Source organism: Pelobates fuscus, chromosome 1 (assembly GCF_036172605.1).
Source record: "Pelobates fuscus isolate aPelFus1 chromosome 1, aPelFus1.pri, whole genome shotgun sequence".
NCBI classification, from domain to species: Eukaryota; Metazoa; Chordata; class Amphibia; order Anura; family Pelobatidae; genus Pelobates; species Pelobates fuscus.
Window position 1 is genome coordinate 186,236,982 of NC_086317.1, and position 27,779 is coordinate 186,264,760.

The following is a 27,779-nucleotide window of genomic DNA, read 5'->3' on the forward strand; positions in this document are numbered from 1 at the left end:
CAGCCCACCACTGCGTCTAAGTACTCCAAGTACCGTGGGTCCTAGACTAAATAAACAATAATAAAACACATACAACACTTACCTGCAAGAAGGAGGCAGAGGACTTGGAGCAACTGCCTGCAGGAACCAACTGAAACAAAAGGATTAATGGGAAAGGAACGGGCGTGGCAACATAAAACAAACATTTAACCCCTTAAGGACCAAACTTCTGGAATAAAAGGGAATCATGACGTGTCAGACACGTCATGTGTCCTTAAGGGGTTAAAGGAAGAGACTGGGAATTCCAGGAACGGAATACAGGAATGAACCCAGAAAACCCAGCATAAAGTAATCAGACATAAAATAGAAAACCAGAAAAACTAAACAAGAATTGACAAACAATACTGGATACCAGAAGCCATTGCCAGAAATGATCCGCAGCCAATGACAGGATGTGACAGTTATTACTATCTCTACGCTGAACACTCCAGTTTTTTTCCTGTGCGTTGTTTTAGTTAAAGTTTGGGGTTGTCCCTCATTGAGTATTTTTTTCAGTTTTTTTGGTTTATGATCTCAATCAGTCATACCTACTGTTACTGTTACTGAGGTTGTATTATACATCCCTTTATTATACTGAATAGATTTCCCATGTGTAATACTATGTAAAATTTTCCTACTCCGGAACACAGGTAAGTGGTTTTTTTTTTTTTATTTATACTGAACCCACTGGTGTGAGCTGGCAGTCACAAATATTACAGAAATAGACAAATATAAAGGCTTGAAAGGCATAAACATACATATTTGTACTACATCCAGCAGATATTAACCAATGTGTTGAGGGTTTTAGGTGTAAATAAAAGATTACCCATTCCGCAGAGGACAATCTGGTGGTAGGCCTTAGAAAAGAAAACATAGTGTTGTCATTGGTATGCGTTGCCTGATTTCATCTGGCTGAGAAGCAGCGCAGGAAAAAGAAGGAGCTAAGGCATTAGCCCGACAGTGTTTACCCCTCCATGCCCCGGTAACCTACACCTTTTATTAAACACGCGGGAGGGGCATATAACAAAAGTATGTGATAGGGAAAAGTTTGGAGCCAAAAAGTAGGGCTTGAGTCTCTGGTGGTAGCCGCAGCATAGATATCCAACTAGGCTCTCTGCTGTACAAACGGATGACCATCTCTATGTTCCATCTCTGCGTCGCCGTATGGGAACTCTAGGGGTACAACTTGTAACAATGAGTCCTCTGGTAGGCCCAGGGTTTCCAGTAGCACAGCTGATCCCTGTATATTGTGTACCAAGTGTATATTGTATATTGTGTACCAAGTGTCTCCCAGAAGGACCTGTTGGGTTCTTGGGGAGCGCCATATGCAGCAGAGTCTGCGGTTTTGGAGCAGAGTAGTGAAGAGTAACATAGATTATCTTCATTGAAGCATATCTCTTAAGAGGTCGGCAGAGAATGATACATATTTTCAAAGAAGTAGGGAGGAAGACCCCGTCAAAAGTATTGTTTCTTGCCTGTTTAGGTGTTAGTAACACCCCCATCAGTCTCCACAGCAAGTGTGGGAACTCCGCCGTCGGGATCTCTTCCAGTATGCCCCTGATCTTGAGGTTATTGTTGTTTTTTAGCATTGTTACTTCAGCTTATAGCTCAACTATGAACTTTGTGTGATTCTCGGTCGAGGACTCGACCTTTCCAAGGCCTATAATGTCATTGCAGAGCAGCACCAGATCAGCCTGGATTGCCCTCTGGAGGTCTTCCAACATATATTTAAGCGCTGCAGCCGTCACAGGTACTGAGTCCACATTTAGTGGGACCAGCTGTGGCTGTAGAGGAGAAGGTATCCCTGCATCACCCCTGTCCAGGGAGAAATCCCTGAGGACGGCGGCTATCTTGGGCTCATATGCTCCTTTCACTTGATGGAGAAGATCTCCTGTGTTCATGCCTGATTTAAGCTCATCAGGCTTCTGTTTTTTTTTGGTTTTTTTTGTGTTTGTTTTTGCGGCACATGGTGAGTATGGGAGCAAAGTCAGCGTTTTAGGGGCTCTGCAACAGTGCAAAATCGGTTGTATATTGTGTATATGCATGGAGTCCAACGACCGAGCATCCATTAAGCTTCGCCCCCCAACAGAAGTGATTTTATATGCTAAATGGCAGAGAATTGAGCAGCAAGACTGCATGCATCTATACACCAAAACTGTTCAATAAGCTAAAGTTGTTTGATGCCTACAGTATCCCTTTTAAGGCAAAAAAATATATAACGAATGCAAACCATCCTCTGCCCCAGCTAATATAGAAGAAACTGTTTACTGACCTCTTTCGGTGGGGTGGGCCTTTAATATATGTTTAATTGAACCAATTTCTAGAAAATTATCTAATTTTCTTTCTTTAAGACTTTGCAATAGTCTATACAGTGTTGTTGTTTTGTATGTGTAGTTGCTTTGCCAACTAGTGATTGATGGTTGCTTTATAATTTTTGAAAATTAAGCTTTACTTTTTTATTAATGTGTGTGTGTATATATATATACGTATATATATATATATATATATATATCTTTATATGATTTTAGGCAAACTTAGTGGCGGCATTTGAGCAGTCGTTGGTGAACATGACAACTAGACTGCGGCACCTGGCAGATACTGCACACGAAAAAGTAAGTGAAAAAGTACGTTTTGTAGTAGCTTCTGGCTTTTTTTTTTTATCATGGAGGTTTTACTATAAAGAGCCCTAACCTGTGGTACTTATGTTCTTGATACCCATGTTTTGCGATCTTTCAGGACTCTGAGCTTTCGGAACTGAGGGAGACTATTGATTTGCTGAAATCCAAGAACTCTGAAGCACAAGCTGTCATCCAGGGGGCACTAAACCCACCATCAGACACTGCACCACGGGGCATGTTAATACTTGACACAGTCTGTTTTGTTTTTAACATATTTAATATAATTGGATACTGGCACATAATTATGTATTTGTGTTGACTCAGTGTGCTTGTAACATGGTATGGTATTGTATGACAATTATTTAAAGGCACATTTTATGATCCATATTTTACTCTTCTCTATTCCATCTATACTTTCCTTACATTGTTTTCTGTGTGCCTTTACAGAACTGCGAATCAGACGTCAGAATTCATCTGACAGCATTTCAAGTCTTAACAGCATCTCTAGTCACTGTAGTGCTGGTAGCGTCAAGGATAGTGATGGCAAGAAAAAGAAGAAAAAGAGCTGGGTGAGCTGGCTTCTGTAGGATCAATACTGACCTTTATATATCTAGACATTATGATCTCTACACATTTTGAACTAGTACATTGATCCTCATTTGTACAAAATTATACACTTCCTCTATATATCTATGTTTTTTAATGCACAGTGGTAACTCTAGAACTTATAACACAAAGTGCTCACTCTGCAGAATAATACACTGCAAATCTGGCCTTCTGGAAGACACTGGCCCATGTAAGACCAAATCATGCACATACATAACTGTAAATGTGATGAAATGCTTCTATAATAATTGCAGTTCCCATCTTTTGTTTCTCATACAGTTACGCAGTTCCTTCAACAAAGCATTTAACATGAAGAAGGGACCAAAATCAGCTTCTTCTTACTCTGACATTGAGGAGATGGCAACGCCTGATTCTTCTGCACCAACTTCTCCCAAGCAACAGCATGGGCCTCCAGGACTTTCTTCACCTTCCTTGCACTCTTCCGCCTCTTCATCTGTGTGCGTATTGATCATACTTTTAGTAATTCCTCTAGGCTTTGATGCTCACGTAGACCTATGATGCCACCCTTCAAATAACTTGACCTTCCTAGTTATTTAATTCACTTTTGGAAATAATTTGGGACTCATACACAGCTGGTTGAAATATTTTTTCCATTATTTATGGTTTAGAAAAATATTGTATAACTGTATTTAATAAGAAATTAATAGCTGGGTCAGCTAGGCAATCTATGGCCGTGCACGGCACTCAAGGCTGCTTGAGCCAAACAGGTTCTGGCCTATCAAGAGTCCCAGTGAAACTTCAGATATCTGCTAATACGAAAAGGTGTTGAAGGACAATCCTCAATTTATGCATTGCAGCACATAGAGGAACGGATCTCAGATCACTTCCTCCAAGCATTTATGAAGGGAAAAATCCACACTGTAGAAGAGCAGCCCGCAGCTGCTGTTGCAACTCCTATTCTTGACCTGTACCTGGCCAGCCTGGTTCCCACTGGAACACAGGGAAACCACCCACACTGCTAGATATACACAGAAATGCATAAAAACCCTCCCCTCAAACAAATAATACGAACAGCCCAAACACAAACATATACACAATCCCCACAAACTCAACACCACTAACAATACACATACATGCACACAACCCCACATGCAGCCTCTCACATGCAATACCCCAACCAGCCCCTCACATACACACACACTCCAAAACACACAATGTGACATATCCATCCACACACAATTCCACAAGCAGCCCTCATACACAGCCTACATTCATAGGTATCATACACAACTCCACAAACTACTTGTAAACATATACAATATAATAGCTCATATACGCACAAATACAATACAAAGCAACTGCAGTATAAATAACACAAGCAGAATACGGCAACATACACACTTCAATTTAAAAATAAAATTAGAACCGTCACGCTACGGGATACCACAATCTTATTTCGGCACAGTGCTGCTAAAATGTTGCCTACCCCTGAGCTAGGTTCTTGTTTTAAACAAAGTAGCACTTCAGAAACGTTTCAAGGGTCAGCACATAAAAATACAGCACACATACTATGCACACTTCACTAAATAACTTCAACAAGTCTTTACAGTAGATCAGCTTTGTTTGCTGGCAAAAAATCTCCCCCCAAAAATTGAGAGAGAGCAGATGGACAGTTAAGCAGATGAAGTGCTCTGCATAAAGACGCTGAACATAGCTCAGTAGATATCCTATGAGGTGATGCTGGTTGGCGCAGCGTTTTTGCAGCGCATACGCAATAGCCTCCCAATTTTTCATATGAGAAAGCATTTGAGTAGTTTAGAACATCAGGTTTCTAAATCCCCAATTAAACAGGGGTAAGTGGCATCAGAGACCTAAATGGCTATTTTAAATTCCTTCCACTATAGTGTTTCTTTAACACCACTACATAATGATGTCAAACACACATGGGCGTCCGCAGGAATTTTTCAAGGAGGGGGAGGGGGAATAATTGTAATGACATCCATCCAGGCCCCTTTTTGAAAGTGTCACGAAGGTGAGGGGCATAGTCATTATCACATAAAGCCAGGGTGACCAGATTTTGGAAATAAAAAACAGGACACCCATTGGGGTAGGATACGTAAATAGCGTTTTCACAACTATGGTCTCAGGAATACGTTTGTATTCCTAACACTATAGTGTTCCTTTAAGCAAATTAAAGGAACATTCTGGTTACCATAACAACTTCATCTAAATGAAAATGCTATGATGCCAGGAGGCCCCTTGGCGTCTCTCTTTCCTTTAAGGTGTTAAATCACTCTCACATGGTTTAAACTCAAAAGCTTCCTCCTGCTCCAGGTTGCTCAGTGGTATTCGGCTTCTGAAACGGAGTGTCAGGAAGTGCAGATTGACATCAGGCATGAGTGCCGCTGATTGGCTAAAGTGGTCAGCTGATGCTCTAAGCCAATCGCTAGTTCCTGGTTCATATTTTTTTTTTTTACTTTTTTATGAATGGGGATCTAGTGATTGGCTTAGAGTGCCAGCTGACCAATCTGCGACATCCCTACCAGCGGCACTCTGTGCTTCCTGACAATCAGTAAATAAAAGTAAACGCATTAACATTGATGGTTTTTTTTTAACCTGGGGAGATGAGAAGGTTCAAAGTTTTCCTGTCAGGCTCAGGGACCAACGCCTTGTGATGTGGTGTCCAGAATGAAGTAGATGGATCACTTTACTTGTCCTTCCTGCTCCAATCTTTTCTTCTCCTTCATTTGGCACAGTCTTCTTTTTATTCTGACACTGTCTTCTCTTCTCCTTCTGCTGCTTTCTCTTTCTGACCCTTTTGTGCTTTTTTTGCTCCATTCTGCTCCTTATGACCCTTCCTGCTGCTTGCTGAGACTTACTGCTCCCTCTCCTACTTTACCTTTGTGCTCCTTCTGTCCCTTTCCGCTCCTTGCTTCTCCTTCCTTCTCTTTGCAGACCTTTCCTGCTCATTTCTGTTCCTTTCTGCTCCTTCTCCTACTTTACCTTTGTGCCCCTTCCAGCTCTTTGCTGACCCTTTCTGCTCCTTGCTGCCCTTTCCAGCTCCTTGCTGACCCTTTCTGTGCCTTATCCTACTTTACATTTGTTCTCCTTCTGTCCCTTTATGCTCCTTGCTTCCCCTTCCTGTTCCTTGCTGCCTCTTTCTGTTTCTTTTCCTTCTTTACCGTTGTGCTCCTTGCTGCCCCTTTCTGTTCCTTCTGCTCCATTACATCTGTGCTTCTTCTGTCCCTTCCTGCTCCTTGCTGCCCCTTCCTGCTCCTTGCTGACCCTTCTTCTCCTTTTCCTACTTTACCTCTGTACTCCTTCTGACTCTTCCAGCTCATTGCTGACCCTTTCTGCTCCTTGATGTCCCTTCTTGCTAATTTATGTTCCTTCTCCTCCTACTTCACCTGTGTGCTCCTTCTGTCCTTTTGTGCTCCTTGCAGACCACCCCTGCTTATTTCTGTTACTTTCTGCTCCTTCTCCTACTTTACCATTGTGCTTGTTCTGCCCCTTCCAGCTCCTTGCTGACACTTTCTGTTCATTTGTGCTCCTCCTACTTTACTTAGTGCTCCTTACAGACCATTTCTGCTCCTTAAAGGGACACTATAGTCACCTTAAAGGTGAATGTAATTGTTCTGGTGAGTATAATCATTGCCTTCAGGCATTTTAGTGCAATCACTGCCTTTTCACAGAAAACCTCCAAGTGGCCACTCCTCAGACAGCCACGGAAGCTGCCTCCTTACTCAGTGCTGCACAGTAGGTAGCAGTGCCGTTCAGCGTCTCCACGCTCTGCATGGGGACGCTGGATTTTCCTCATAGAGATGCATTGATTAAAATGCGGGACCTGACCCTATAGTGTTCCTTTAATGTCCCTTTCTGACCCTTCCTGTAAGCTGCCCCCATCCCTCACTTACCTTATCTGTAGACTTCCCCCCATCCCTCACTCACCTGATATGTTGGCTGCCCCCCATCCCTCACTTACCTGATCTCTAGTCTGTCCCCACACATCCCTCACTTACTTGATCTGTAAGCTGCCCCCCATGCCTCACTTACCTGATCTGTAGACTGCCCCCCATCCCTCACTTACCTGATCTGTAGTCTGCCCCATCCCTCACGTACATGATCTGTAGGCTGTCTCTGCAGTCTGTGAGTTGCTGGCTGCACTCTGTGCTGCTCCCTTGCGGATTCAGTCTGGAGAGAGAAGCAGGTATAAGATGTAGCTTCCGATTCCCTGCCTTTCGCCATACACTGTGCTGGTGCCGGTATTGCAGTGTATTATTAGTCTCAAAATAAAAATACCGGCACAAGCAGGGGGGCGGTAAGTACTCCCCCTTTCCCCCAGACACCCATGCAAACACCTCTAAAGTTTCTCACAGAGAAGCATTGGCTTCAATTATTTTCTGAGAAGCATCATACTGGCAGAGTTCAGTGATTACAGTGTCAGAACATTTTGATTAGTAGTACATAAAGGTATAGCATATATATATATACACAAGCACATACATACACATTTTAGAGGGCGGGACATTTGGCCTGAATTTGTGGGAGGAGTTATGCCCCCTAGCTGTTTGTCCCCACCCACCTGCACCCATCTATATATGTATATTTCACCTTTGTGGGCCCTCTTTTTATTACAGTCCTACTCGTACGTTGGTTTCGGCACACCTCAATCAACGTTGCATCTCCTTCTACATTCCATTACGTATTAGAAATTCTGAGCACACATATATATGTATGTATGTACCTCAAAGGTAACTGGAATTGACAAAGAACCCAAAAAAAGTTATGAGTTTATGGCTTTACTGGGAGAGGGATACCACAAGAGTCAGGTTACTTCCATCCTTAAAGTCAAGAGCAGACATTGAGGACAATGGTACAGACCAGAAGAGGGCGAAAACGACTTTCCACTGACCGATAAGACCACATACAAGGTTATCTTGGAAGAAACTTGCTTACCTCTGCTCTGACGATGTTCTCCAACTTTGAGGGTTGTTTTTTACAGCAAGTTAATGCTTCATTGTACACAGCCAGTTCAATCAAGACCAGTAGATGAAGGTCATGTCATGGCCACCCATTACCTAAACCCCATTCAAACTTCTGTGATGTGATCAAGAGGAAGATGGATGGTCCGAAGCCATCAAGCATAGTTGCTTTAATTTTTTGTGCCAGGTGTGGAATAAAGTTACTCAACAGCAACGTGAAAGACTGGCAGAGAGCATGCCAAGACGCATGGAAGAGGTGCTTGAAAATCAGGGTTATTCTACTAAATATTGATTTCTAAATTCTCCCGATGTTAAAAATGAATATGAACGTGGTTTCTTTGCATTATTCAAGGTCTGAAAACACCTTAAAAACTTACTTACATTGTGTGTGTGTGTGTGTGTGTGTGTGTAAGTTTTAAACCCTAATAATAAACAAGGTGATCATTAGAGCACATTAAGTTTAAATAATATTGAACTTGTAGCACTGAACCTAAAATGCACCTTTTTAGGATATTTGAGGGACAGGAAGGGGAGGAACCAGAAAAGAGAGAAGTGTCAGACCTTCGTTCAGAGTTGTGGGAGAAAGAAATGAAGCTCACAGACATTCGTCTGGAAGCCCTGAACTCTGCACACCAACTTGAGCAGCTACGAGAAACCATGCACAATATGCAGGTAAATATAAACTTAAATTCTTGATTAAAGAACAACACTGAAATTAGATGTTGGAGTTAATGCAGTGGATATGTCCAAGAGTTAAGTGAAGTGCTACACTTTTCACACTGAAACAAACATTTTTCTATTGCAGCAGGGCATTGTGTCTCCTACTCTCTCTAAACTTTATTAAATTTGGGAGTTGAAATGGCCACTTGAGATAGTGCATCAGGCACTGTTTGATTGCTTTGCTAATGATGCGTATCTTGAGAGCAGCAGAATCAACTTTTGCCAGAATAGTGTGCTTACAATTGTGTAGATGTACATTGCTTGACATACTACTACTAAATGAAAGAATGTATTAAATTGTATCCAGACTGCCTTATGCAGAATATCACACACTGATCAGCCATAACATTAAAACCATTGGCAGGTGACGTGAATGACATTGACTATATTCTTACAATGGCACCTGTCAAAAAGTGTGCTATATTAGACAGTAAATGAAGAGACAATAATTGAATTTCATGTGTTGAAAACAGGGAAAATGAGCAAGTGAAAAGTTCTGAGTGACGTTGACAATGGCCAAATAGTGATGGCTGGATGACTGATTTAAAGCATCTTCAAAACGCAAGTATTGTGCAAAGTTCCCAGTATGCAGTGGTTAGTACATACCAAAAGTGTTACAAAGAAGGACAACTTGTGAACTGGCTCATTGACCCACACGGGGAGCGGAGGCAAACCCGTCTGGTCCAATCGCACTGAAGAGCTACTGTAGGTTAAATTGCAGAAAAAAATAATGCTGGCCATGATCGAAAGGTGTCAAAACACACAGTGCACCACAGTTTGCTGCGTATGGGGCCGTGCAGCCACAGAACGGTCAGAGTGCCTATGATGACCCTTGTCCACCACAGAATTTGCCTCCAAGGGGATGTGAGCATCAGAACTGGACCATGGAGCATTGGAATAAGTTTGTTTGATGTGGCAAATCCGGATCTTTTAGATCAGGTGGATGGCAAGGTGCGAGTGCATTGTTTACCTGGGAAACAGGTGGTAGCAGGATGCACTGTGAGAGAAGGCAAGCTAGCAGAGGCAGTGTTTTTAAAAATAGCAATAAGAAGGAAAAAGTGGAGCTTACAATAAGAAACTGGTGCAGCCAGTAAACCCAAGTGTATTGTCACTGGTTACACTTTAAAATGTGGTAAAATAGGAAAAGGGTAATTTGTGCACACAAGCATTCCGTTTACCTCCCAATGAATATTCTTTAACAGTGGTGCCAAAGAGTTTTTATCTCCTGTATATAATAGACACTATGTACTGTCCCCAGTCTATTCTATACAGGAGATAAAAACTATTTGGCACCACTATTAAAGAATATTTATTGGGAGGTAAACTGACTGCTCGTGTGCGCAAGTTACCCTGTTTTACTTTTCCTATTTTACCACATTTTGGAGGCAGTGTTATGTTCAGGGCAATGTTCTGCTGGGAAACCTTGCGTCCTGGCTTTCATGCGGATGTTACTTTGACACCTACCACCTACCTAGAGATTGTTGCAAACCAGGTACATCTCTTCGTGGCATTGTTGTTCCGTGATGGCAGTGGCCTTGCCACACTGCAAAATTGTTCAGGAATTGTTTGAAGAACATGATAAAGAGTACAAGTTGTTGCCTTGGCCTCCAAATTTCCCAGATCTCAATCTGATTGTTTATCTGTCAGATGTACTGGAACAACAAAACTGATCCATGGAGACCCCACTTTGGAACTTGCAAGACTTAAAGAATCTGCTGCTAATGTCTTGCTGCCAGATACTACAGGGCACATTCAGAGGTCTTGTGAAATCCATGCGTTGATACATTAGAGCTGTTTTGGTCGCACAAGGAGAACCAAAACGATATTAGGCAGGTGTTTTTAATGTTGTGGCTGATCAGTGTAAAAACCTTGGCAAGATTGTAATTTTCAGATTGGGAGAGAAAATTATTTGTTAAAACCTTTCCTAAAAGTTTGATTTGATAAGCTTTTCTAACAGCTATCAACAGAAACCAAGTTGAACCAAAAGTAAACAGAGGTATACAAAATTATAATAGATCATTCAATGTAACATGGAAAGAATATGGAATACAGTGCAATACTGCAAGTATTATATAGTATGAACAAATATACACTCAGATTTACACTCAGATATACACTTAGTACTGTAATGATTGCTCAGACAGTACAATCCTAGCCTAATGGTTGCATGTGGCATCAGAGATATGATGTTTCAAAGGTATACTAAAAAAAAAATAGCACAGGTAGATACTATATGTTAATGCATGCACAGAATATTCAAATATATAAATGCATTCTCTTTTAAATGAGCCTCCTAGTCAGGGCCGGACTGGGAAAAAAATTCGACCCGGGCATTTTTCAATCACAGCGGCCCCCTGAGAAGGGGGCGGGGCCAGATAGGGTGTGTTTTGTCATCACTAATGACAAGCATGCCCCCGCTCAAAGTGAGCATGTTAGTTCAATGCGCAGAGCCCTGCTGAAGAGCCCTAGCATGAGAAAAAGGCCTTGTATTTGTTCTGCGCAGCGCAAGCAAATTTAATAACATGCTTGCACTGTGTTTGCTTTTAACTTGTCTCTGGTGTCTCCTTAAGTGGGATACCAGAGGACAAAACGGCCAGGGAAGCATATCGTGCTAGGGGCTGTAGAGAGTGTGTGTGTGTATAGGGGGCATACTGTGTATTGGGGATGTAGCAAGTGTGTGCACGGGCTGTAGTGTGTGTAGGGGTTGTAGAGAGCTTGTGTTTAGAGAATGTAGCATGTGTTTGCTAACAAGGAATGTAGTGTGTGCATAGGGGATCCAGAGTTTGTATGTCAGGAATTTCATGTGTGTAGGTGGTGCAGTGTGTGTGTGTGTAGGGGATCTAGTGTGTAAAGGATCCAGAGTATGCATAGGAGAGAGAGATAGTGTGTGTGCGTGTGTGTGTGTGTGTGATTTAGAGTGTATATAGGGATCTACTGTGTGTGTGTATGTATGTGTGTGTAGATTAGATGAGCCAGAGTTGGGTAAGGGATCTAGCGTGTATCTGGAGCATAATGTGTGTAGTGGTGCAGTTTGAGGGGTGCTGTAGTGTGTGTATATATATATATATATATATATATATATATATATATATATATATATATATATATATATATATATATATATATATATACACGTTACGTTTGGGTGCAGTGTGTGTGTAAGAGGGGTGCTGTGTGTGTTAGTGTGTTCTTATCTGCCATCACATTCTATGTGTCCAATTCTCTTTGTCTGTTAACTCACTGAGGGTTATTTTATATATTATATGTGTGTGTGCAGGTAAGTGTGCTGTGTGTTTGTCTGAGTGTGCTATGTGTGTGAGGGTGCTGTGTGTGTCTGACGGTGCTGTGTGTGTGAGTGTGCTGCTAGCGTGTGCGTCTGTGTGAATATGTCTAGAGGGATTGTGTGTGTGTGTGCCCTCCCCCCCACATAAAATATATATTTTGTTTAAATATATTTACATCTTGCCCCCCGCAAGATGTAAATATATTTAAACAAAATATATCTATTTTTTTAAATTAAAAAAACTAAACTTCATAACCCCCTCCCTTATTACCTTTAGCCTGGGAGGGAGGAGTCCCTGGTGGTCCTAGTGGTGAGTGAACTCTACCCTGGGGTAGAGTTCACTCTCGCGCGATCTGAGGGTTGCCGTGGTAACTGCGGCAACGCTCCGACCTCGCGAGAGGAACCCGGCGGAGCTGCAGGGTAGAGCACCGGGTCCTGCTCTTCCTCCCCAGCGGCAACGTTACAGTGCCTGTGTGCCGGTGAGGGAAATCTTTGATCTTTCACCAGCCCACAGCAGGGCCGGAACTCTGATAGTATCGCCCCTGCATGGGCCGGCTGGGGAGATCATGTGATCTCCCCTGCTGGCCTTGGCCCATGGCAATCGCTGCCCACCGGGCATTTGCCGGTATGCCCGATGGGCAGTCCAGGCCTGCTCCTAGTACTCAAATGATGGTGCTTTAAAGCTCAAGCAACCTACATGCATCCTTAGGTGGGGGTTGTACAACTGAAACTGTCATAGAAATCTTGCTGGCTCTATTAGGACCTATGTTGATATTTACAACATTGCACTATAGTTCAGGCTCTTTTCTTTCCCATGTCACTTTGAATTATCTTCTATCAAGCATATGTATCACTCTATTTACTTCTGTCAAAACTTTCTCATTTATGTTTTTATATTTGATTTTGCTAGAATAGAGGGATTCCCCCCTGGATTGTTTGTTGACTACCTATACTTGACCGCTCTTGAAAGCACTTGATATAAATTGTGTTTTTCTTCTGTTACTGATGTTTTCACCTAAACCATACAATGATCCACATGTTGTTATCAGTTAACCATCTACTTTTTAATTCTCACTTTCCAGTTAGAAGTTGACCTTCTAAAGGCAGAAAATGACAGACTTAAGGTGCCACCATCCTCCGTACCTGCAAGCACCCCATCTTCCTGCCCATCACCTCGACGTTCTTTGACTCTTTCACTTACACAGTCTCTTGCAAATTCTACAACAGCAGACACTGGTAACAAAATGCCTTTGTTCAAGTGGGATGTATTGGTGATGCATTCTAATAATTACATTGACAACAAAAACGTAACACTTTACTTGTATGCATATCTTCTTATGGAAACATTTAGTCTCTGTTAATTTGGAAAACAAAAGATGCAAGCTGAACAGCAAGTTTCATAAATGTGTTTGGCATTACACCATATAGTTATAAAATAATTGGATATGCTTATGGTTACAGTTTAGGGAACACTATAGAATGCACATGAATTATGAATACAAAAGTGTATTTGATAGAATTTGCAAATATATAATTAAAACATTTTCTTTAACATATACAGTTTAGGGAACACTATAGAATGCACATGAATTATGAATACAAATCTGTACTTGATAGAATGTTTTAATTAAAACATTGTCTTTCACATTTTTTCCTCTAGCAAGATGCTAAGTGCAGAGTTCTGTCTAAAATTTCAACCAGCATGTGTTGACCAGTCAACATGAAGTACATGTATCTAAATACATATTTATACAGTATCTCACAAAAGTGAGTACACCCCTCACATTTTTGTGAATATTTTATTTTATCTTTTAATGTGACAAGACTGAAGAAATGACACTCTGCTTCAATGTAAAGTAGTAAGTGTACAGCCTGTATAACAGTGTAAATTTGCTGTTCCCTCAAAAAAACTCAACACCTTTCGCAACAAAAGTGAGTACACCCATAAGTGGAAATGTCCAAATCAGGCCCACATTGTCAATATTTTGTGTAGCCACCATTATTTTCCAGCACTGCCTTAACCCTCAGGGGCATGGAGTTCACCAGAGCTTCACAGGTTGCCACTGGAATCCTCTTTCACTCTTCCATGATGACATCACAGAGCTGGTGGATGTTAGAGACCTTGCGCTCCCCCACCTTCCGTTTGAGGATGCCCCACAGATAGGGTTTAGCTCTGGAGACATGGTTGGCCAGTACATCACCTTTACCTTCAGCTTCTTTAGCAAGGCATTAGTCGTCTTGGAGGTGTGTTTGGGGTCGTTATCATGTTGGAATACTGCCCTGTGGCCCAGTCCCCTAAAGGAGGGGATCATGCTCTGCTTCAGTATGTCACAGTTGGCATTCATGGTTCCCTCAATGTACTGTAACTCCCTAGTGCCAGCAGCACTCATGCAGGCCCAGACCATGACACTCCCACCACCATGCTTGACTGTAGGCAAGACACAATTATCTTTGTACTCTTCACCTTGTTGCCGCCACACACGCTTGATACCCTCTGAACAAAATAAGTTTATCTTGGTCTCTTCTGACCACAGGACATGGTTCCAGTAATCCATGCCCTTAGTCTGCTTGTCTTCAGCAAACTGTTTGAGGGATTTCTTGTGCATCATCTTTAGAAGAGGCTTCCTTCTGGGACGACAGCCATGCAGACTAATTTGATGCAGTGTTCGGCGTATGGTCTGAGCACTAAAAGGCTCAGGCCACCCCACCCCTCCAACCTCTGCATCTATTTCCCAAAGACAACCTCTGCATATGATGCTGAGCACGTGCACTCAACTTTTCTGGTCAACTATGGCGAGGGCTGTTCTGAGTGGACCTGTCCTGTGAAACCGATGTATGGTCTTGCTCACCGTGATGCAGCTCAGTTTCAGGGTCTTGGCAATCTTCCTATAGCCTAGGCAACAATTATTTTTTTTTTAGATCCTCAGATAATTCTTTGCCATGAGGTGCCATGTTGAACATCCAGTGTGAGAGAGTGAGAGTGATAACACCAAATTTAACACACCTGACACCTTGTAACACTAATGAGTCACATGACACCGGGGAGGGAAAATGGCTAATTGGGCCCAATTTGGACATTTCCACTTAGGAGGGGACAAGGCTGATGTCACGTTCATGTTGTTCTAGGTGTACGCTATTACACCTCCCCTCCGCTTATCTGCCTATGTGGCGAGACTATTTTCCTGGGTTCAGGAAGTGGCTTTGACGCCGTAAAGCCATATGGAGAATGTGGTCAATTACAAAATAAGGAAAATGGCATAAAACATAGCTAAACTAATTAATAACTGAAATAGTCCCAGGCCTAGGACCTTTTGTGCAACGGGTTTCTCTAGACCAGTCAAGTCACTGAGTCCCGGTTCCCAGAGGTAACGAAGGGCCTGATGTTCGGTACATCCCAGGGGAGTTCATGTGTAGACCTCTGGGTCCCGCTCTGTGGTTCTGCCATGCCGAGTGCTGTCATGAACTCATTGGGCGATGTTATCCTGTGGGTTTTCTCCGTCACCTGCATGGTTAAGGCCCGTAGAGTGGTCCACTGTTATGGTATGTTCGCTTCTTGTAGGCCGCATCGTTGTGCACCAATGCAGGGTGGATCGGGTAATATCCTGGTAAAAAGTCAAATGGTGCGACTCAAATGTCAAAGATGTTTTGCCTCTTAGGGTGTGAATTGTTGCTTGTCGGCAAAGAATTGGAATCGCACAATAATGTCCCTGGGGGAGTCTTCGTCATCCAGTACACCCCAGGACTATTGACTTCACCTGTTTGGCAGGTAGTGCCGTGGCCAGCAGTTGTCGGATCATATGTGGAAGCTCTTCTGCAGTCACTTTGTCCGAGACCCCTCTGACTTTAAGGTTCTTTCTGTGGCCTCTGTCATCCATGGCCTCCACCTTGTTGCTGATGGTAGCCTGCGAGGCCTGCGATGCTTGTACAGTCACCTCCAATGCTGCGAGGCCCGTCACCTCCTCTTCTAGGGTCCGTACCCTCTCTGTGAGAGCATGCACCTCTTCCTTTACTGGCGCTATGTCCGCGTCAAACAGCATGCGTATTCATTCGTAGAGGTCTGCTATGTCTTGTTTTGTGGAGGGTGATGAGTTTGGTGTATATATTTGAGCCTGATGGGACAGGCTTGGTAGGCCTTGCTAGAGGTGGACTGGCCTGTCCGTCTGACAGGTCCGTCGAGGCCTCTCTGTCCGCCCGCTCCGGGGTCTTAGGGATCGGAGTGCCTGTTTGTAATTTGACGATGTCTCTTGTCCCGGGGGTTGTTGCAGCTGGAGTCTTTGGTTTTGTGCGCCCCATCTCCGGTGAGGTATGTACCGTGTCAGGTGTGGGCAGGTAGGGAGCCCAGTCATCTAGAAACTCTGCCGCTTCTTGTGTGTCGAAGAAACGCATGCATGTGCTCCGTGGGTTTTCACCCAGCCTCAAGTAGCACTGCTGGGGGCCGATGTAGCTTAGTTTGTCTGATTATTGTAATACATGCTGTACACTTACTACTTTACATTGTAGCAGAGTATCATTTCTTCAGTGTTGTCACATGAAAAGATATAATAAAATATTTACAAAAATGTGAGTGGTGTACTTACTTTTGTGAGATACTGTATATTGTATATCGGTTTCCTTCTTACTGCTGAGAGCTCACTATTGTGTGCACATTTCTCCATGTCCAAAAAAACAAGTCATACGCTCACTCCCATCACTCCTAGGCGGCAGCAACGACCACAGTACACATCAGCCCCAATACATACAGTAAAACCCAAAGAAAAAGTTACCTGTGCTTTCTCCTAAATCCCTATGTATATTTAACAAATGGAGGTTATTTAGTTACTCCAATAGCCATTGGAGTGAATGCCCACCTGCCATGTCAAGGCAAACCCCCTCAGGCTTCTGGCAAATATATTTCTAATATACTCGAGTATAAGCCGAGTTTTTCTAATATATTTCTAATATACTCGAGTATAAGCCGAGTTTGTCAGTAAATTTTTTGTGCTGAAAAACCCCAACTCGGCTTATACTTGAGTCAGTGTCTGTATTATGGCAATTTACATTGCCATAATACAGACAATGGGGCTGGCAGCGAGCGCTTACCTCTCCTACAGCTCCTGTCAGCTCCCTCCACCTCCGCGGGATTATAGTGCGGCTCTCGTGAGACTTACACTGGGAGCTGACAGAGGTGCTGACCGGACCGGCGCGGAGGAGAAGGGAGCTGACAGGAGCTGCAGGAGAGGTAAGCGCTCTCTGCCAGCCCCCCTCCACTGAACTGCCAATGCCACTGGACCACCAGGGAGTGAGAGCCCCCCTCCCTGCCATGTATCAAGCGAAAAAAATAATAATAATAATAAAATAATAATAATAATAAAAAATAATAATAATATAACAAAATTTTTTTTAAATAATATTTTTTTTTTTTTTTTTAAATGCCCACCACCCACCAAGGCTCTGCAACACAAACACACTGCATCACACACACACACACACACTGCATCGCACACACACACACTGCATCACACACACACACTGCACTCATACACACACATTGCATTCATACACACACACTGCATGCATACACACACACTGCACTCATACACACACACTGCATTCATGCACACACACTGCATTCATACACACACACTGCACTCATATACACACTGCACTCATACACACACACACTGCACTCATACACACACACACTGCATTCATACACACACTGCACTCATACACACACACTGCATTCATACACACACACACTGCACTCATACACACACTGCACTCATACACACACACTGCACTCATACACACACTGCGCACTCATACACACACTGCATTTATACACACACACTGCGCACTCATACACACACACACTGCAGTCATACACACACACTGCATTCATTATATACACACACTGTAAATAAATATTCAATTAATATAATTTTTTTAGGATCTAATTTTATTTAGAAATTTACCAGTAGCTGCTGCATTTCCCACCCTAGTCTTATACTCAAGTCAATAAGTTTTCCCAGTTTTTTGGGGTAAAATGAGGGGCCTCGGCTTATATTCGGGTCGGCTTATACTCGAGTATATACGGTAAATACACTCCTATATACTTATTAATCCTTAATACGGAACACATTATAACATAGCTGTGTGATACAAAGAGTGAATACAAATACAATAAAACAAGTCCTGCGCTACTCCCGGGCGGCAGCAATGACCACAGTACACATCAGCCCCAATACATACAGTAAAAACCTCCATTTGTTTAAATATACATAGGGATTTATGAGAGAACACAGGTAACCTTTTCTTTGGTTTTTACATTTCTCCTTGTGCAGACCTTCCTCCTGCATTCTGAACTCACAGTCAGGGGAATGGCAGTGGGAGCTAGGTGGAACAAGGAGGCAAACATTTGTTTTATTTTTTTTGTCATTAGAACTATCATTTCAGTGAGCAACTACAATTGCAGTGCTGTGTATAGTTATAAGTCTCCCCCTGCACAATTGGGCAGGAAACAGGGGCAGGAAAGACAGACAGACACATAGTGATATACTTATGTTCCTGTGTTTCCTCTCCTCATCTCCTAGCACAGTGGTTCCCAAAATGTGGTGCCCGACATGCACACGGGTGCCGCGGAATGTTTCCCTGGTGCTATGATTATAGCACCGGATAAACATTACTGCTGAACAGGGGCTCAATCAGGTGCCGCGGTCCTTTAAGACCGGACCCCTTTAATGTCGGCCGGCTAGGAGGAAATGACAGCCTAACACTTCCTCCCAGCTTTCTGCAGGTAGGCAGCACGGGAGGAGGCATGGTGTGGGCATGTATCAATGTTTGTGTGTGTCAGGGTGCATGTGTGTATGTGTCGGTGTCTATATGAATTTGTGTGTATGTGTCGGTGTATTTATATGCATCTGTGCATGAATATCTGTGTAAGTATGTATGTATGTGGTAGTGTATGTGCATACATCCAAGCAGTCAAACACCATCACAACATACAAGCACACTCCTGCAATTTAACTCTAATATTACATACACACACCCCTGCATTTAAACAAAAAAAAATATATACAAACTCACCACTTCACTCAAACACAAACACTTCACACAAATGTACATCCAAATTTAAAAGTGAACGTAACATGCAAACACACCCCTGTATTAAAACACAATAATTATATACAAGCACCCCTTTCAAACACCAATATTGTACATTACACTATAGCACCAGTAAATGCTGCAGCACTGTACAGATATGCAACTTGGACATTTTGACTTGGGGTGCCTTGGAAAAATACTGAATTAGTAAGGGAGCCTTGAACCTAATAAGTGTGGGAACCACCATCCTATCAGCTCAGTACGCAGTTCTGTAACTTTTATTTTATTTTTGCAAAACTATCAATATTTAAGCATGCAAAAAATACAGAATATTGAGACCAAAACCTCAATTGCTTTAGTTATTTTAGTGATTTAGTGTCTGAATATATCTCTCTCTCCTATGTGTTCACAAAAATATAAAATGTAGCATTAATAATATACATAACATTTGATTTCTGAATTTGGACTACATGTGATTCTGATCCTCACTTGCTTCAAATAATATTGTTCATAGATTCATGATCTAACGTGAGAATATGCTAAAGAAGATATTCACTACATGAAATTGGGTTCTTTGTAAGAAGTTTCCTATATGAGATGAAGATAGTGTGGAGAAAATAGAGCTGTATATATTTAATATTCACTTAGTATTAGTCATTAGTTTGTTTGTTTATTTATTTTGATTAGCGTATGTGTTCTATGCAGATTTCTCTCCCATGGATGCAGTAAATGGGTCTCTGCAGAGAGAAGTAACCCTCCGGACAGTTATAAGAGTGGCCCCTCATCATATCATCAAGGGAGTGAGTCTAATATTGTTTTATCCAAATACATAAGTTTTATCTTACTATATGCAGTATACTACTACTACATTAGCATTGCCACAATTGCTTCTTTATCTGCACTCTTTAATTCTGCTGTCTAAATATTTTCAGTTTTACACAAAGTCTAACTATAATCTGATGGTTTGTTAGATTCTCAGTGACAGATGTAAGATATACACATACACAGTTTACACATGCTAGTCTCATATCCCTCTTTATCTGCAGGACTTGAAGCAGCAGGAGTTCTTGTTGGGATATGTCAAGATAAGCAACAAGGCTGACTGGAAAAGCCTAGATGATGCTGTTTGCCAAACATTTCAGGTAAGAGGTAATTTCTGCTGATGTATCTCAAAGTTCCTTCTTTTCTTGTTGAGCAAACATATTCACTTTCATATTTTTTCCATTAGGATCATCTAAATAAGGTAGACCCAAGCTCTACCCTTGGTCTTGGCAGAGAGTCTGTGAGTGGTTACAGTCTGGGGCATGTAAAACGAACATTAGATGCTGAACTTCCAGATGTCACACCCTCCAGGAACCTGCGTGGTAGCACAAATATCATTGTGCAGCTCAAAGGTAGGAAAATTAGTATATTATGATAAACGAGAACTACAACTATTCGACATCCATGTTTTGGTAATCTTGGCTTATAACCGTTGGTAAATAATGCCAGTAAAGTTAGCATATATGATAACATGGGTTTAGGTCAGGGATAGACAACTATCTGCACTCCAGATATTGTGGACTATATCTTCCAGTATCCTCTTACAGGCATAATGCTGGCAAAGCATCAAGTGAAATGCAGTTCGCAACATCTAAAGTGGAGAAAGTTGCCTATCCTTGCTTTAGGTGTTACCTTTAATGGCTAACTTTTGTTTATATTTGTGTATAATATAGATATATAATATATAACAAATCAAAAATATCTGCACTCCAGGGTAGCAAAACTTTAGATGACCAGTGCTTAATCCACAGATAGTATGTCAAATATGAAATGATAGCACCCCAGGGATTTTTTTTTCAGGATAAAAATAAAGCTTATCTTTTATTTAGCTTTACAGATAAAAAGTTGATGTTTTGTTATACAGCTTTTATGAAGACAAAAGAAGGAATCATTTTTATTTATATTCCTCTCTATTGGTTTGTTTTTTTGGCACAACAAAGATGCCAACAATCATCTTTGTCCATGCATCATCAGCAACAACCAAATCAAATTCAAGTTAATCTATGCCTGATCTAATTGATCCAGCATGTAAATCCCAGAATGATTTATTTGAGTGTAGATGAATAGGAATACTTAGAAAACAGACAGAATAGTCCTAGAATTGGTTGTTACTCAAGAAAATATAAAACATAACTTTATAATAATATTATAATAAAATTATAATATCAAAACAGAGTTGTTCTGAATAAACACACAATGCATCACAGGTTGCATCTGTAAAGTATCTATAAAGCCCCCCTAAGATAGCTAATAACTGATCGTAAATATGTAGTGAGGTCTGAGTAAATATCTCCCTCATAAGAACTAGTACCGGTATATTCAAATCTAGACCTAGGTGAATTGTTATGAGAGAGGAAAGACCCCCAGGTGCTGAACTTAAATGTTACTCAAATATCTGGAATAAACCGAAAATGTAAAAAATAAATAACTACACACTGTAATTTCAAGGGCACCTAAGCCAAAAACACAAGAGCTTTTTCAATATCTAACAAATTCAAATCTATAGCTGATCAGTGAAGCGCCATTCCGAACTTGGCCATGAAATAATATCTGAACCAATACATAGATTATATCTGCATAATGTCACAGCCGAAAGAATAGAGCCGAGCCCCGACGCTTACCCTGCAGTTAAAGGAACACTATAGTCACCTAAATTACTTTAGCTAAATAAAGCAGTTTTAGTGTATAGATCATTCCCCTGCAATTTCACTGCTCAATTCACTGTCATTTAGGAGATAAATCACGTTGTTTCTGTTTATGCAACCCTAGCCACACCTCCCCTGGCTATGATTGACAGAGCCTGCGTGAAAAAAAACAACTGGTTTCACTTTCAAACAGATGTAATTTACCTTAAATAATTGTATCTCAATCTCTAAATTGAACTTTAATCACATACAGGAGGCTCTTGCAGGGTCTAACAAGCTATTAACATAGCAGGGGATAAGAAAATCTTAATGAAACAGAACTTGCAATAAAGAAAGCCTAAATAGGGCTCTCTTTACAGGAAGTGTTTATGGAAGGCTGTGCAAGTCACATGCAGGGAGGTGTGACTAGGGTTTATAAACAAAGGGATTTAACTCTTATTAATGGCATTTAATGGATTTAATGGCAGAGGATTGAGCAGTGAGCCTGCATGGGGCATGTTCTATACACCAAAACTGCTTCATTAAGCTAAAGTTGTTCAGGTGACTATAGTGTCCCTTTAAGTATACACGCTGTTCTTAATTGCATGTGAAATTTGTTTATTACTGCAGCATTCTCAGGAGAGAGGTTGTGATCCTCTCCTGCCTGTGGTGTATTCACACGGAACACAGAGAGGGATGTGAAGTTTACTAGATATTCCCAATGAAAACATGCATTTATTTAATTTTGCATTTTTTAAATTGAGGGTTATCTAAAAACACCTTGCTAAAGTTGTAGAGCTCTCACCTGAAGCTTTTGTAAGCCCTCCCGTTTTAATCCAACCCAGACTTTCTATGACTTTCCAATTTTAGATTTCCTAATGCAGCTCAATGACTAGTCCTTGCAAGGCATGTGCTCTGAACAATTGCCTGCCTCTTGGGTTTAGCTCTGTATGACAGAGAATGAAAATTATGCCCATCATTGCATTCCATTTGCAAATGTAGGCAAGCCAGGGTATTCAAAATAGGGTATGCCAAGTCTTTTGGTAGCCACTTAGTCACAAACTCTGGCCATATTAGTTTCTTGCATTTTCTTCACACAAAAACTGCACTTTCACCAACGTTATCATTGTCACATGGACAACATGTATTCCTTTGAGTTGGTGTTGGTGTTTGCTGTATACAACAGCTTTGAAACACAACTTCGGAAAAGATGCAAAGCCAGTAAACCACTCACGGACAGCAGTTTCATTGTTAATGCAAATCATCAGTAAGAGGTTAGTTACTGGTTTGCTTATTGAAGCTTGGGAAGCAAACTCCAAATAGGTTATAACCTATTTGTATTTTGCTTCCCAAGCACTACTAAGCCTCAATAAGCAAACCAGTAACCAACCTCATGCTAAAGATTTGCCTTAACAATTAAACCGCTTTTCATGAGTGGTTGTCTGGCTTTGCATCTTTTCCTAATTTGTGTTCTAAAGCTGTTGTATACAGCAAACACAGACTCAAAGGAATCCATGTTTAAAATGGAATGAGGCAAAAAATGTGATTCGTTGTTAAACTAATTTGCATGTGCCCACCCAGAATCCTTTGCGGTAATAACATCACTGCCGTATACAACAGCTTTAAAACACAACTTAGGAAAAGATGCAAAGCCAGTGAACCACTCATGAGAAGATGAATGCTTGAAAGTCCTCCATTACCTGCCATATTGCTACCTCTTGGGTCACATCAATTTATTGGGCCAGGTTGTAATCTTGCTACCCCATAGGTCACAGCAAGTTATAACCCCCAGTCACTAAATGGGTTTCTTCAGCGGGTCACCTTTGCAGAGGGCCATGTACTGAAGACTTCCTAAAGGAGAGAGGCTGAACTCCCATGAGGCTGAGGGTAACTGCACACAAGTAAGCCAACCCTCAGGTACTCCATAGGACCTGCCAAGAATGGGGTACATTGACGTTGTGTATGGGGTGGAACATCGGTGATCTGCGACTGCAAATAGGGGGGCAACAAGTTGGAGTTAATCTATGCAACTCCATAGAAGAAATAAAGATACATTGTTCAGTTATGATACCTGTGGAATGGCAGGAAGCTAGGTGGCGGGGTGAGATAGAGGAGATAATATGGAGAAGAAGAGGTGGGAAAAAAGGTAGAGAGAGAGAGAAAAGAAAAAAAAGGATGGGGGTGGGGGTGTACAGAGCCCTGTACCTTACTGCCCTCCAGATCCAAGGGTACACTCCGCCGACAGAGTACCAAATAAATTAATTAAATAATGCAGCCATGGGGCACGGGTCAGGGTACAATTGTCGGACGTGCCATTATTAACTGCTGTTATTGTCTCCATGTTGTAGATCTCCTCCACTTAGGAATTAGGGATTTTGCTGCAATTAATAGGTGTTTGGTTATGGATTTATTATAGGTATAGTAGGGGTATGTCGTGTATCTCAGATTTTTGCATTTATTATCACCAAGTAGGATGTGGTGTCAGGGCAAGACCACCAGATGTTGATCATAGTGCCCTCATCTGTCCTGCATCTTCAGCAGTTGCTAATTATGTCCTCATTCGTGCAATTTATTATGTCTGGGGTCCTATTTCAGTTTGTAATTTATCTCTTGATATTTTGAACTGATAGAGCACATATGTGTCAGGGTGTTTATCTTGTCCCACTCCTGGTCTGTGAGCATGACTCCCGTTTCCCTCTTCCATTTAGCTGTAAATTTAGGTGGCAATCTATTCCCTCTTGTCAGCAGCATGGCATAGAAAACAGAGACCCCTGTTGCAACGTGCTCTCGGGAAAAGCAGATTGACTTGAATTGTGTCATATCTCTGTGGAACAGAGACCTCCCGGTCATCACCATGTAGTAGGCCTGTTACTGAAGATAGCTGTACCGGTCCAAACATGTAGGGGCGCTATCTGGGAACATCTCCAGAAACTTGAGCCATCTCTCTGTGCACCATTGCTGCACATATGACCAACTAGACACTTGAAAGTGTTTTAAATGCATCTGTATCAATCCCTCCACAAGATCCTGGTTAAAGGTTATAGGTGACAAGAGGACAGGGAGTAGTGGTCGAGAAGCACACCGAGCACCAGACTATCAAACTAGCGTCAATTATAGAGTTTACCAATACGCAGCAAACTGAAGAGCAGCAGCAGCAGCATACAACTCCTATGTGGGGAGTAACTCCTAATATATATATGAAACAACCAACAACTAGTGATAAATAGTAGTAGTTAAGGATGTCCACTATGGGCATGAAGAGTGCAACAAAATCCTGACAACGATGTTGAGCTTAACTTTTGACATATACAATAAAAAGGTATATGCCACCTATAAAATCAAATGTCATTGCTAAGTTCTATAAACTTAGAACGCTAGCACTTCTAAGGGAAAAGGAAAACCTACGTACAACAATATGGTTTGTATATTCCAGGATATGTGTATAGGGGGCACTATATTTGTACCGTTAGACCATGTGGTCAGACAGTGCCCTCTATTGATAAGTCAGACATAAATACGGCTAATTCCCCCAGGTGAATGACAAAAAATAAATAAGTAAAAATATATAAAGAAACCTATGAGGTCAAAAAGTGGACCATCAACTAAACAGGGACCTATCTACCTATACCACATTACTCATTTTCATATATTATCTTTCATGTAACTAGATTTCCAGCTGATACTCTAACATCTGGATCTTCTATCCAGTAGTCTGAGGATCTTTTTCATAGTTCTTATCTTTAGGGGTTATGCCCATTGACACCTCTTTAGTGTCGTTTAAGGTGTTATCTTCTACGGGTTTAGTGGACCAGTCCTGTTTGTGACAGCCACTACCTGTAGAAGTTGTTTCTTTTGTAAACAATGTAATGCCTATTTATATGTATATGTGTATGTATATATAATTGTTTTCCCAAAAACATTGATTACATGTAAAGCTTATGACTTGTAATTTATTTTTATTCCTGCAAATTCCCAGGGCTAAAAGAGAGATGTGTGGATCTGCTGGTGTTTGAATCTCTTATACCCAAACCTATGCTACAGCATTATGTCAGCTTGCTGCTTAAACATCGTCGGCTGCTGCTATCTGGTCCTAGCGGTACAGGAAAGAGCTTCCTTGCACACCGACTGGCAGAGTATTTGGTTGAAAGGTCAGGAAGAGAGGTCACTGATGGCATTGTAACCGCCTTTAACATGCATCAGCAAAGCTGCAAGGTTCGTGCCAGTGATTTTGATTAGGAAGTAAAAGAAACAGTTTTGTCAGATTTGTGGCCCAGCACCTTCATCCATAAAAATATGAAAAAAAGCTGTTCATTTTTGTGGTTTCCATTACAGATAGTTTTATGTATGGTTTTCATTAGTACATCAAACTGTATAGTGTACAGATTTCAGTAAACATAAATAATAAAACTGTAGCTGAACTACAACTCCTAGTGCTTCCATACGGCTGAATTCTGGTTTGGTGTGCATATCCTTTTATTTTAACACTCAGACAAACACAGATTGAAACACACAGTCAACGCAGACAAGTACACAATGATATAGACAAGCATACGTATACATGCACACAGATAGGTCAACACAGACATAGACAGGCATACAGAGATACAGAAAGCGCAGTACCCGACGACACATGAGAATGTGCTGCTATCCTGCCTCCTTGGCTGAGATCATCAAGATCAATGATTTCAACCAATCCAGTGTTTTCCCATAGGAAGTGCTGCAAAATGCTGCATTGCGCTAATCAAATGGTTTCTCTGAGACAATCTGAATGAAATAGTAAAGTTTTGCTCTGGTATTTTGGGGTGACAGCAACTAAAAGCATTGAAACCCGGCAATGAAAGCATTGCAGTACTGCAGAACGACCGGGTTTTTACTTGCAGGTTTAAAAATGAGGGGCATTCCACCCAGACCAATTCATTGAAATGAAGTGGCCTGAGTGCCTAAAGTGTCCCTTTAACACTTCTGCATGTACACATACACGCTGCAACAGGATACAGCCCCCTCCTAGGTAAGGAAGAAGTTTCCCAATCAGATTCTTCATCTAATCTTATCACATACATCAATATGGGATATGTAGTTAAATCTTCAAGCACGGTTCTGTTAGATCTGATGAAACTGCTTAATACACTAATAATGATATTAAGTAGATGCTAACTGATTTACAGCAGTCGTTCAATGTTGTAAATAGATTTGTACAGAGGGATCTCCCCATCTGCTGACATCTGCTTGGGGAGAGGTAGGCATGCACATGAAATTTGCTTGTCTGACATGTTTCTTGACACACAATTACATTCTTATAGCTGTATAAATATTTAGAATTCAGTGCAGTTATAAACCATTGTGTGCAATGATGCAGTGACAGGGGACCTCCTTGTAATATCCCTTTATAGAATTACAGTACTTGTACATATTCTGTTATGAAAGGGTTAACAAACAGGCATCATAATTATGACCTTTGTTTACTAGCAAAATTTAAAATTATTACTTAATGTACCCTGTAATTATTTCTAGGATCTGCAGTTGTACCTCTCGAACTTGGCTAATCAGATTGACAGGGATACTGGGACCTGTGAGGTTCCATTAGTAATCCTTTTGGATGATGTGAGTGAAGGTGGAGCCATTACTGAACTGGTGAATGGGGCCCTGACGTGCAAGTACCACAAGTGGTGAGACAAGTCTAGAATTAACCAAATAATAATGAATACTAAATATGTAAAAAACTACTACTAAATTGGCACAAAATATAGCTTAAAGTTGTTTCAATAATGTTCAGACAAGTAGGACCTACTCAGTCTTACTCTCCTAATAATATACTCTGTCTTCAGCATTCTAAATTCTTGGA

The 27,779-nt window shown here is 41.4% G+C and overlaps 1 protein-coding gene across 8 annotated transcripts in view; it reads left to right on the forward strand.

Annotated features, from left to right (window-relative positions):
- The window catches only part of NAV1 (neuron navigator 1), a 468,714-nt gene that overhangs the window by 342,477 nt on the left and 98,458 nt on the right, over positions 1-27,779 (forward strand). For 4 of the 8 annotated variants that reach the window (XM_063453174.1, XM_063453177.1, XM_063453178.1 and 1 more), the window contains 11 exons: positions 2,547-2,642; positions 2,755-2,869; positions 3,084-3,205; positions 3,522-3,700; positions 8,695-8,857; positions 13,271-13,424; positions 19,977-20,071; positions 20,318-20,413; positions 20,500-20,665; positions 25,914-26,149; positions 27,449-27,603. In XM_063453174.1, coding sequence (XP_063309244.1) covers positions 2,547-2,642; positions 2,755-2,869; positions 3,084-3,205; positions 3,522-3,700; positions 8,695-8,857; positions 13,271-13,424; positions 19,977-20,071; positions 20,318-20,413; positions 20,500-20,665; positions 25,914-26,149; positions 27,449-27,603 — 1,577 coding nt within the window. The remainder of the gene's footprint in view (positions 1-2,546; positions 2,643-2,754; positions 2,870-3,083; positions 3,206-3,521; positions 3,701-8,694; positions 8,858-13,270; positions 13,425-19,976; positions 20,072-20,317; positions 20,414-20,499; positions 20,666-25,913; positions 26,150-27,448; positions 27,604-27,779) is intronic. The other 4 variants (XM_063453176.1, XM_063453180.1, XM_063453181.1 and 1 more) reach the window with 1 other exon arrangement.